This window comes from Ursus maritimus, unplaced genomic scaffold (assembly GCF_017311325.1).
Source record: "Ursus maritimus isolate PB19 unplaced genomic scaffold, ASM1731132v1 scaffold_3, whole genome shotgun sequence".
In the NCBI taxonomy this organism is placed as follows: domain Eukaryota; kingdom Metazoa; phylum Chordata; class Mammalia; order Carnivora; family Ursidae; genus Ursus; species Ursus maritimus.
Genome location: NW_024425563.1, coordinates 40,822,732 through 40,835,688, shown reverse-complemented (window position 1 = coordinate 40,835,688; position 12,957 = coordinate 40,822,732). Strand labels below are relative to the sequence as shown.

The window sequence follows — 12,957 nt, the reverse complement described above, 5'->3', positions numbered from 1 at the left end:
TTGGATTGAGCCACCCAGGCGCTCCTGTTGATACTGTTTTTGTAAGACTTGGTATTTGTGGCTTGGTGAGCAGAGTTGAAGGAAATTGGAATAAAATGATTTGTGTGAAACTTCAGTGTCCTTCAAAGTTAAACAGACTGAGGTCACCAATTTCTTAGGTAATACTAAGATGTTTACTTACTTAAAATTTCTACTGATACATTTCATAGCAGTAGCTCTTTCACACTAAGGGCCACGCTAGTGTTTCTTTACATGAATAACATGTTGTATCCTTAATGTTCAAATTGTTCATACAGATTGTAATTAGAGTTCTTTTCTTCTTGAGGAATATTTTGGTATGTATTGTTAATTTTAGAGAATGCTGTAAATACTTTGCGTGAGATCATTATTTGTGTAAGAGGAGGCAGAATTTTCATAGTAATTTTCTTAGTGCTTTCTGTTTATGCTGTTATTAAGGTAACCAGGGTAATACATATAGCATTGTAAAAATTTGTTACATGTAGCATTCTGGGATGTGAGGTGATCTATACAAGGAAATTTTTTCAGTAATGAATGAACCATTTTTAATTTTAAAAAATTTTAATAGATATGCTTAGTTGCTTTTATGATGAATTTAAACAGATTAACCAGGAGGAAAAAAAGGCATTAAATTATTTCAGTTGCTGAAGGTTAATTTGTGTTCTTTCTTAATTACATATTTTTTCATGGTTGTAATTAGAGGTATATTAGTGGTTAGTGGTTCTTACCCCTGGTCAGACATTGAAAACACTTCCAATGCTTAACACCCTTGGAAGCTTATTAGTTCACTAGGTGTGAGGCGGGGCTCAGAAATTTTCATTTTAGGGGCGCCTGGGTGGCTCAGTCGTTGAGCATCTGCCTTCGTCTCAGGGCGTGGTCCCGGCGTTATGTGATCGAGCCCTGCATCGGGCACCTCCGCTGGGAGCCTGCTTCTTCCTCTCCTACTCCCCCTGCTTGTGTTCCCTCTCTCTCTGGCTGTCTCTCTCTCTGTCAAATAAATAAATAAATAAATCTTTAAAAAAAAAAAAAGAAATTTGCATTGTAAGTATTTTAGATAATTTTGGTGAACAACCAGAGTTGATAACCTCTGGTGTGAATTATATGTTATGAGGTAATATAAGTAAAAGTACTCTGTAAACTCTTAAATTTTATACAAAACCAGGGTATTATTCACTTAATATTTAAAATAGTTTTTGGCGTATTAGTCTATATGCAGATTATTTTAATATGTATATAGGGTTCTAATGTTGATATGCTGATTTGCGTAGCCATTTTATTATTTTGAGACATTGTGTAGTTTCAATATTTTAGAATTTAAGTAGTATTTGAAAGAATATTTTTAAACAAACCTCTTCTGCCTTCCCGTTATTTTCCTAGGGTATTTGTTAATTTAGTACCTTAAACTGGTTTTAATTTACACTTATTACATTATTGGAGAGAGATATTTGTTATGTGTAAACTGATTAGCTTTCCTACTTCCAGTGGAATATACTGAACTTGTTAAACTCACCATCAGGAACATTTGATTTTATGCTGTGAGTTATGGGGCTATTAAATAACGCAAATGTGAGTAGTTTTTGTTTTTTAACAATGTATAGCTTTTCACATATTTCTGCTCTCATGGATGTACTTACCTTCTTCTTCTTGAAGTCTGTAGCTATCTAGTTTACTGTTACAATTCTCTGTGTTGTAGTTGCTCAGTTTTTATTTCTTGGCTCATTTCTGTATTGAAGTTCTGAATTCTGTTAAGCATTGAGTTAGATTTCCATTTCTGGTTCCCATCTATAGTCTGTAGAATTGATATGCTGAGTGAAAAGGAAAGAAATTTAATGGAAATGATTCCTTTTCCATGGATGTATAAAATAATGTGCAAATAGAAAAGAACTGCAAAAGTTCTTTATATAGGGGCACCTGGGTGGCTTATTAAGCGCGTCTCCCTGCTCCACTGGGAGCCTGCTTCTTCCTCTCCCACTCCCCCTGCTTGTGTTCCCTCTCTCACTGGCTGTCTCTCTGTCTGTCAAATAAATGAATAAAATCTTAAAAAAAAAGTTCTTTATATAGTCACTGTGTGATTTGCAAAGACCTTAGTTCTTGAAGGACAGTTTATAGTCTCTTAGTTTTCTTGTTGCTGAGAAGGGTGAATTGAGTAAACATTTCTTAGTGTAAGTTTGGAGACATGAAAACTTGGCATGAAGGGATGAAATTAGTGATCCTAGATAGAACTGTAGTCAATCCTGTCTTAGGATTTGTGTTAGAATATTAAAGTTGGTCTAATACAGTACAACTAGGAGTTACTTTATGATATGCTTAAATTCAGGTGTGAGCCAGAAAGATAACTGGAATGACTTAGCTGGCAAGCGGACCCATCAAAAATACCTACAGTTGTGTTTGACCATGGTGCTGTGCTGTTAAAATGATAATTACACAAATGTAATTTTTTTTCTTTTTTTGAAATTTTAGAATAATTTTAGACTTGTTGAAAAGTTGCAGCTCCTAACTTCTTGAAAGTTAAATATTTGGTCAACATGGAGGAAATGCAGAAATAATACCACAAACATGCAAATACAACATGTTATATGAGGTAAATGCACCATCAACATTAGTGCTGGCTAGCACAAAGGGAGTTAAGAGGAGATTTGTGCTTGATGGGAACATCTTAAATGGAATCTTTCTTGAAAGTTTTTGGGCAGGGCTGGCAGATTCCATTGTTTTTAATTGAAGGATGGGTGTTCTAAGTATAGTCAGTCATTAGTGGATTCCACATAACAAATTATCAGCACGATTCTTATCCCCTACTTCTAGGCTGAGGCCCAGGTATCTCTCTTTTTATCAAGCTCCCCAGATGCTTCAGATTACAGCCAAGTTTGGGAATCACTTATCTGCAATATAAAAGTCCAGAGGCTTTAATAATAGCTGTCATCTATTGCACAACCACTACAATGACCATCATTTATTATACTCATTATATGTGAAGTGCCGAATATTTCACATATACCTTGTAATAATCTCGTAAAGATGTTATCCTGGTCTAAGGCTCTGAAAGGTTATGTAATTTACCCACCTGAGTGTAGTTCTAAGTTACAGCAGATATTGGAATTCAGATTTCTAGCTATATTTATACTGCCTTATTATTCTCTTATGTGTTCTGTCATTGAAAACTTAGGCAATCATTTTAGGGTTTTCCTTGGTTAGACTTTTTTCTTCTACCCAGATTGAGTCATATTCTTTGTATTTTTGCCTCTGCTTATGCCGTTCTTATCTATCTTGAAGTCCCATCCATCCATTAAGGAAGGCCCAGCTCAAAACTACTCATTCAGGGAAATTTTTCCCAATTACCTGAGTCTTTGATGATCCTTCCCTTTCCTTGAACTCCTAGAAGATACGCTTTTAGTAGGTAATAGCACAGTTAATTTTTTATGTATTATCATGTTTAATATTACAGATATTGTTGGTTGGCTAGTATTTGCAGTATTGCGATGTGTGGCGTGCTTTTTTGAGCTCCCTACTGCTCTCTAGCTTTCTTGTGTATATAGCACTGATCTTGAATAGAATTCTTTTTTATAATGAAATGTAAGTTGAAGGTCTTGGTTATGGGTTAAAATTAGAATTTATAGTTTTGAGATACCAATTATTTTGGTTACTTCGGTAGCTCACTAAGGCAGGCTTTTAAAGTCTTTGGCCGTAGAGTAAATTTATAAACATACAGATGTATTTATCATAATTTATGAATAATTTCAACAGTAATATAATTTGGTTTGCAATACAATTTTTTTAAAGATTTATTTATTTGAGAAAGAGGGCGTGGTGGGGGAAGGGCAGAGGGAGAGGGAGAGAGAGAATCTCAAGCAGCCTCCCCACTGAGCATGGAGCCCACAGACTCAGGGCTTGATCCCAAGACCCTGAGATCATGACCTGAGACGAAATCAGGAATCTGATGCTCAACCAGCTGAGCCACCTAGGCACCCCTGCAATACAATTTTTTAGAAGTACTTTTTTGGGACCTATATAACTCTATTAGGGCTGTCTTATCACAGATTGGGTGGCTTAAACAACAGACTTATTTTCTCACAGTTCTGGAGGCTGGAAGTCCAGGGTCAAGGTGTGAGCAGGTTTGGTTTCTTGCGAAGGTTCTTCCTGGTTTGCAGACAGCTGCCTTCTTCTCAGTATGTCCTCACATGGCCTTTCCTTTGTTCGTGAAGAGAGAGAGAGTGAGATGCCTTAGGTATCTCTTCCTCCTTTTATAAGGGGACCAGTTGGATGTGATTGGGGCTCTACTGTAAGGACCTCCTTTAACCTCAGTTACCTCTGTAAATGCCCTATCTTCAAGTATAATCACATTGTAGTTAGAGCTTCAACATATTAATACAATTCAGTCCATAAGAAGAATTGAATTTCTGTTTTCCTATATGGTTTGGAATGTAGATAAGCTATAGAAATTTTTTTTAAAAACATAATATTTTTATTGATTTCTTCTTATTAGGTAAGCAAACCTAGGATGAATATCCATTTAACATTTTATGAGTCATGAGATTTGCTATTCTGACAAGAAATGGCTTTGATGTCTTTTAAGAAGCAGTTTGGGAGATGTATACTGAAATAATATGAATTTTTAGATGAAATTGCTATGTTGTGTTCAGAATGAATTCTAGTAAAATACAGAGTTTGTGTGTGTGTGTGTGTATTTGTATGTCATGAGTGTATAAAGCACAATGGTGACTGATTAAAATGAAATCAAGTTAATGCTTTGAAAATTTTGAGTATGTTCTTGATACTTCTTTTGTTATTCTTTTGATATTTTTACAAGATCTCAGGGTTGGAAGATGTATCAAGTTATTTAATCTAATTATGCAGAAAGTGCTCTAATTTCCTCTGCAGCATACCTGTTAAGTGTCTATGTAACCCTGCCCTGTCCAATACTGTAGCCGTGAACATACATGGCTGTTGAGCACTTGAAATGTGTCTAGTCTGAATTGAGATTTGGTATAAGGGTAAAATACAGAGGATTTTGAAAAGACTTACTTTGAAAAAAAAATATAACATGTCTTATATTGATTATGTGCTGAAATAATGTTTTGAGTATAGTGAGTTAAAGAAAAAATATTACAATTAATTTTACTTATTTCTTTTTCTTTTTTAAAGTGTGGCTATTGGAAAATTTAAAATTGCATGTGTGGCTTGTGTTGTATTTCTGATGGATAGAGCTGGTTTAGCCTGTATTAGAAACTCACTACCTTCTGAGGAAGCACATTTCATCTTTGAAGAGCTGTGACCATTAATTTTATTCTTCCTATTTTTGTATATATCTGAAGTCTTTTTTTATATTTGTATCCAGAAGTTCTCATTTACTACTTGAGACTAAAAAAATAGGGGCGCCTGGGTGGCACAGCGGTTAAGCGTCTGCCTTCGGCTCAGGGCGTGATCCCGGCGATCCGGGATCGAGCCCCACATCAGGCTCCTCTGCTATGAGCCTGCTTCTTCCTCTCCCACTCCCCCTGCTTGTGTTCCCTCTCTCGCTGGCTGTCTCTATCTCTGTCGAATAAATAAATAAATAATCTTTAAAAAAAAAAATAAGTCTAACTTCTCTTTTTAATATTATTATTAAGTAGTCTATTTGAATACAACTTTCTCTGAGTCTTTCGTAGAGACTTTTATTTATTTATTTTTAAAGATTTTTATTTATTTATTTGAAAGAAAGAGAGAGCCACAGAGAGAGAGAGGACGAGTGGCAGGGAAGGGCAGAGGGAGAGGGAGAAGCTGACTCCCCACTGAGCAGGGAGCCTGGTAGGGGGCTGGATCCCAGGACTCTGGGATCATGACCTGAGCCGAAGTCAGAACCACTGAACCACTCAGGCGCCCCTTGCAGAGACTTTGTCCTAGGTGTTTGGAGCAGATAGAGCTGGGAAATTATATATTTTTACTCCATATTTATATGTATCTGTGTATATAAATATTATGTGTATAGTTATATTAAAAACCATGAATTCATCCTGATAAACCAGTTCTTTTGTAGTTCTGAACTAATCTGACACTTTGTCTTCAGATTCCAGAAACCCTGCACTAACACAAGGTTCAGTCTAGCCTTTTTTCCCCCTTATTTGTGACTCCTTTCTCCCAGCAGTGAACAACCTGGCTCTCATCCACAATTTATTACATATTTGTCCAATTCTGTTATTCATTTGAAGTACAGTTTGTTTCATTTGTTACTGTTTCAAGTCCATTTTGAGCTCTTCTTACATCTTGGCTGATTTGGGTTATTTTTTATTGGGATATGTGAAGCATTACTATGGTGTTAATAGTCAACTCTATAAAACAGTATGTCCAGAAGTATTCATCCCACCTCTCATCTCTTTTACCCTATTCTCCTTTCCCCTTTCTTTCTTTCTTTTTTTTTTTAAAGATTATTTATTTATTTATTTGACAGAGATAGAGACAGCCAGCGAGAGAGGGAACACAAGCAGGGGGAGTGGGAGAGGAAGAACCAGGCTTCCAGCAGAGGAGCCTGATGCGGGGCTCGATCCCAGAACGCTGGGATCACACCCTGAGCCGAAGGCAGACGCTTAAGGACTGCACCACCCAGGCGCCCCTCCTTTCCCCTTTCTATCACTTTTCCACCCATCTATATGGGTAACCAATGTCATTAGTTTCTTCTTTAGTTTCTTCTGTGTTTTTGCACAAATGAGATACATGTAAGAAAGGAAATATACAAGATATAGGTGAAAGGTAGTATATTGTAGGTACTACATACCTGCTTCTTTAACAGCTTTATTGAGATGTAATTCGCATGTGCCATAAAATTCGCCCCTTTAAATTGTACAGTTCTGTTGTTTTGGTATATTCATAGAGTCGTGCAGCCATCGCACTAATTTTAGGACATTTTCATCAGCCCAAAAAGAAACCCCGTACCTATTAGTAATTACTACTCCATTCCCTCCGCTTTGCAGGTTTTGGCAACCACTAATCTATTTTCCATCTCTATAGATTTGCCTGTTGTGGGCATTTCATATAAATGGAATTATACAGTATTTGGTGTTTTGTGATTAGCTTTTTTCACTTAGCATGATGTTTTCAAGGTGCATCCATGTTATAGTATGTATTAGTACTTTGTTCCTTTTTATTGTTGAACAGTATTTCATTATATAGCTAATACTACATTTTGTTTATCCATTCACCCATTAGTGGATATTTGGGTTCTTTCTGCTTTTTGACTGTTGTGAATAATGCAGTTGTACACATTTAAGTACAAGTTTTTGTGGGGACTTATGCTTTTGATTCTCTTGGCTATATACCTAGGAGTGGAATTGCTGTATCAAAGGGTAACTGTGTGTTAACTTTCTGAAGAACTACCGGACTCTTTGCCAAAGTCGCTGTGGTATATTACCTTCCCACCAGCAATATATGAGGGTTTCAGTTTCTCCACATCTGTCTACACTTGACATTGTCTGTCTTTTTTAATTATCTTAGTAGCTGTGAGGTGCTGTCATTGTGGTTTTATATTTCTCTAATGACTAATGATGTTAAGCATCTTCTTATGTGCTTATTGGCAACTTCTATAAATTTTCTTTGGAAGAGTGTCTATTTGAGTGCTTTACCCAATTTTCAGTCAGGTTATTTGCCTTTTTATTTAGTTGTAAGAATTCTTTACATATTCTGGATATAAGTGCAGACTGGATAGATGATTTGCAAATATTTTCTGCCATTCCATGTCTTGATAGTATTCTGTGAAGCACATTTTTAATTTTGATAAAGTCCAGTTTATCTTTCTTTATTGCTGTATTTTTGGTGTCATACTTAAACCATTCCTAATTCAAGGTCATGAAGATTTACAACTGTTTTCTTCTAAGAGTTTTATAGATCTAGATCTTACAAATATTTAGATCTTTGAACAATTTGGAATTAACTTGTGTACATGGTGTGAGGGTGGGTATCCATTTTCTTTCTTTCGTATGTGAATATCCAGTAGTCCTAGCATCTTTTATTGAAAAAAACTTTTCTGTTAAGTTGTCTTGGCTACCTTGTAGAACAGTTAACCATAAAATGTAAGGGTGTATTTCCACCATTGATTTGTACATCCCACCTTATGGTTGTACCACACTGTTTTGATGACTATAACTTCATAAATGAGTTTTGAAACTAGGAAGTGTGACTCCTCTACCTTTGTATGGTTTCAAGATTGTTTGGCTCTTCTGTGTCTCTTGAATTTCTACATAAATTAGTGGGTTAGTTTGTTAGTTTCTGCAGAGAAGCCAACTGGGACTTTGATACACATGGCCTCGTATATCAATTTGGGAAGAATTACCATTTGAACAAAATTGTCTTCTAATCTATAAATGCAGAATAGCTTCCATTTACTTAGATCTTTGGTTTTTTGAACAGTGTTTCATAGTTTTCAATGTGTAATATTTGTTCTTTTATTAAATTTATTCCTAAGTATTTTATTTTTGAAATGAAATTTTTTTTAAGTTTCATTTTAGGTTGTTTTTTGCTAGCATATAGAAATGTAGTAAGTTTTTGTTGATCTTGTTTGCTGCAATTTATTAGTTCGTGGTGTGTGTGTGTGTTAGTGGATTTGATAAGGTATTTTATTTATAAGATCATCTCATCTGTGAATAGAGATAGTTTTACTACTTCTTTCCAATTTGGTTGCCTTTTATTTCTTTTTCTTGCCAAGTACCTTGGTTTGAACCTCCAGAACAGTGTTGAGTAGAAGTGGCACTAGACATCATTGTCTTGTTCCTGAAGAGTGAAAGCATTTAGTCTTTCACCACTCAGTATGATGTTAGCTGTGGGTTTTTCTTAGATATGCTTTATGAGGTTGGGGAAGTTCCCTTTTATACCTTGTTTGTTAAGTGTGTTTATCACGAAAGGGTGTTGGGTTTTTTGTCAAGTGCTTTTTCTGTATCTATTGGAGATGATCATGTGTGTTGTTGTTATTGTTACTGCTTTATTTAGTTAATATGGTGTATTACATTGGTTAGTTTTCATATGTAGAACCAATCAGTGGATGAATTCCACTGGTCATAGCGTATACTCTTTTTTATATTGCTGGATTTGGTTTGCCAGTATTTTGTTGATGGCTTTTGCATGTATATAAAGGGTATTTGTCTGTTGTTGTTTAGATGTGTTTGTCTGATTTGGTAACAGGGTAAAACAGGGCAATGTTGTGTCCGCTTCTGTTTCTTGGATTAGTTTTTGAAGGATTGGGCAGTCTTTAAACATTTGGTAGAATTCACTAGTGGAACTGTTTGGACTTGGGCTTTTCTGTGTGGGATGGCTTTTGATTACTAACATAATTTCTTTATTTTTTGTTTTTATTTTTTAAAGGATTTATGTATTTGAGAGAGAGAGAGAGGGTTAAGGGACAGAGGGAGAAGCAGACCCCCTGCTGCACAGGGAGCCAGATGCAGGGCTTGATCCTGGGACTCCGGAATCATGACCTGAGCTAAAGGCAGCCGCTTAACCGATTGAGCCACTGAGGTGCCCGTGTAATTTCTTTATTTTTTGTAGGACTTAAGATTTTTTCTTCTTGAGCCAGTTTAGGGTAGTTTGTATCTTTCTAGGATTTTTTTCATTTCTTGGGGTTATCTGCTTTGTTGACATACGCTTGTTCATAGGGTTCTTTATAATCTCTTTTGTTTCTGTAAAGTTAGTAGTGATTTGCCCCCTTTCATTCTGAATTTTGTTATTGTTTTCTGTTTTTTTCTTGATTAGTCTTTGCTAAGGTTTGTCAGATTTTCATCTTTTCAATGAACCACCTTACAGTTTGGTTCATTTTCTGTGTTATGTTTGTCATATATTTTATTTATTTCTGCTCTAGTCTTCATGTCTGTTTGGTTTGCATCTAGTTTGCTCTTTTTTTAGTTTCTTGAGGTAAGTGTTAGGTAATTGATTTGAGATCTCCTCTCTTTAGCATAGGCGTTTACAGCTATAACTTTTCCTCTAAGCCCTGAATTAGCTGCATTCAATAAGTTTTGGTATGTTGTGCTTTTTAAAAATGAGTATTATTATTAATCTCAAATTTTATAGTTTCCTTTGTGATTTCGTCTTTGACCCATTGGTCAGAGTGTAATGTTTACCTTCCACAGATGTCAATTTTTCAAGTTTCTTTTTGTTATTTATAATTTCATTCTTTTGTGAATGTCCACAATAGCTGATATTAGCCCTTTAAAACTGAGACCAAGACATCTAACATGTGGTCTGTCCTGGAGAACATTTCATATGCGCTTGATAAGAATGTATTTTGCTGGTTTCAGATGCAATGTTCTACATATGTTAAGTCTAGTTGCTATGTTCTGGTCTTCTGTTTCATTATTTATCTTCTTTGTAGTTTAACCCATTTTTGAATGTGAGGTATTGAAGTCACGCTATTAGTGTTGAATTCTCTTATTTCTGCCTTTCATTCTGTCAGTCTTTGTGTATTTTGGCACTCTGTTTTTAGGAGCATATATGTTTATAATTGTTATAGCAATTATTATATATTGATGTTTTGGTAAATTGATGTTTCAACCAGTATTAAGTATCCGTGTCTGTGGTAACAATTTTGTCTTAACATCTGTGTTGTAGCCACTCCAGCTCTCTCTTTATTTTTTAAATCCTTTTTATTTCAAGACAGTTGTGTCTGTGATTCTAAAAAGTGTTTCTTGTGGGCACCATTTAATTGGATCATGGTTTTTAATCTACTCAGCCAATATTTGCCTTTTTAGTGAATATTTAATTCTGTGTCATTTAACGTGAGTACTGAAAGGTAAGATTTACATCTGTAATTTTGCTATTTGTTTTCTAAATATCTTATATCTTATCAGCATCTCTGGTTCTGTTGATTTTTTTTTCTTTTTTCTATTTCTGAATTATTTTTTTCTTGTTAAGTAGATATTTTTAATGTACCATCTTATCCTCCCCCCCCCCTTTTATGCTGTATTCTTTTGAGATTGTGTGTATGTCTGGCAGGGACATTGCCGTTGGGATTACAGTTAATGTCTGATTTTGTAGCATTGTAATCTGGGTTTTTGCCTATTTAGTTTCAGTAGAATACAATAATTTTGCTTTTATAAAGTTTCATATTTACCTATCTCCGTGCTATTAGTGTCATACAAATTACATCTTTATAGATTATAAGACCTTCAAGACAGTTTTATAATTATTGCTTCATGAAGTTGTTCTTTAAATCAGGTAGAAGAAGAAAAGTTGCAAACAAATTATAGTATCTTTTATACTTACTTGTTACATTTACCAGTGATGCACATTTCTTAGAGGTACTGTGTAAGATCCTTCTGTTTCAGTTTGAAGGATTCTTTTTACTATTTTTTGTAGGACAGATCTGATTTTGAGTTCTCTCAGTTTTTGTTTATTGGAGAATTTGTTAAGTTCTCCTTTATTTTTAAAAGATACTTTCAGTAATACTCTACTCTTGGTTGACAGTCTTTATGTTTTAACGTCTTAACTGTGTCATCCCTCTACTTTCTGGTCTCTGGTTCCTGATGGGATGTCAGCTATACTTCTAGAGAGTGGTCTGTAATGGTCACCTGGCTCTCTCATGATTCTTTGTCTCTGTTTTTTGACAGTTTGATTATGATGTGTCTAGTTGTAGTTCTCTTTGATTTTATCCTGTTTGTGGTGTTTGCTGAGCTTTTGAGCTTTTGATGTGTAGACAAATGTTTTTCTCCAAATTTGGTAAGTTTTTTCCCATTGTTTCTTCAAACATAATTTTTGCCCCTTCGTTCCTTCCTTTCTTTATCTTTACTCACCTCCCTTTTTCCATCGGCTTGAGGGACTCCTATTATGTATATGTTGGTATACTTGATTATGTTCCATACTTGATTATGTCTCTGGTTTTGCTCATTTTTTTTTCTTTATTCTTTTTTGTATTTTTTTCTTAGACTGACTATGACTAATGTTATTTTTGATCTATCTTCAGATTTGCTGATTCTTCTGCTAGCTCAGATATGTTGTTGAGCCTCTCTACTGAAGTTTCATTTTAGTTGAACTTTCCAACTTGAGAATTTTTATTTAGTTCTTTTTAGTACTTTCTCTTTATTGATATTTTCTGTGTGGTGAACATTGTTCTCATACTTCCCTTCAGTTTTTTAGACATGGTTTCTCTTAGTTCTTTGAACATATTTAAGGTAAATATGCCTTTGCTTAAAGTCTGGGTGTTCTTAGGAAATAGTCTCTATTGATTGCCCCCCCCCCCCCTTATATGGGACATTCTTTCTTGTGTTTTTCGCATGTCCCATAATTTTTTGTTGAAAACTGGACCTTTTAAATAATACAACATGGCAACTCTGGTCATATCTCCTTCCAGGGTTTCTTATTGCTGTTTGTTGTTTGTTTGGTGACTTTCTGTAAATTCTGCTTTCTTTGCCATGTGTTGTCACTGAACTCTCTGGTTATCTTTGTGGTTATTTATGAAGTCTTCTAGGGAAACACCAGACAGGCCAAATAATGATAGCTCTCTGGGAATGGGGCTTTAAAAGAGCCTATTCTGCCTCTTCCAGTTGCTGTCAAGATGCTGATTTTTGCCATGATTGTGTGCTGTCAGTTTTCAAGGCTACTGTGGAGCTGGGAGGGGAGAAGAGAATGGGCCAGATACCTAGGTTCAGCCCCCTTATTTTGAATAGGTGCTCTGTGGATTGCTGCAAGTCTTTGTTAATTTCCAGAGTTCTGAAGACGTTGGTTTTGACAGTTTTCTCATTGCTTTTAAAGGAGAGAATTTTCTGAGATCTTTACTCTGTCAGTTTCTTTACTGTCACTCCAGTCTATATCCTTTTGTTTTCCATTGTGCACACAAGAGAATGTTTAAAGGTACATAATACTGTGTCAACTGTCTAATAAACAGTTTTTTCACTTAATATGATGTTATCTCTCATGCTTATTCTTCTAAAACTTATAATAATGGTATTTTTACGTATGGGAATACCATGATATATTGTTTCTTTCACTTGT

At 35.2% G+C, this 12,957-nt stretch overlaps 1 protein-coding gene across 2 annotated transcripts in view; it reads left to right on the top strand.

The window, feature by feature from the left end:
- The window catches only part of SEPTIN7 (septin 7), a 122,256-nt gene that overhangs the window by 8,516 nt on the left and 100,783 nt on the right, over positions 1-12,957 (top strand). The window contains exon 2 of one of the 2 annotated variants that reach the window (XM_040644104.1): positions 7,480-7,484. The exons of the other annotated variant lie outside the window; for it this stretch is intronic. Within the exon in view, the coding sequence (XP_040500038.1) occupies positions 7,480-7,484 (5 nt within the window). The remainder of the gene's footprint in view (positions 1-7,479; positions 7,485-12,957) is intronic. 2 annotated transcript variants of the gene reach the window in all.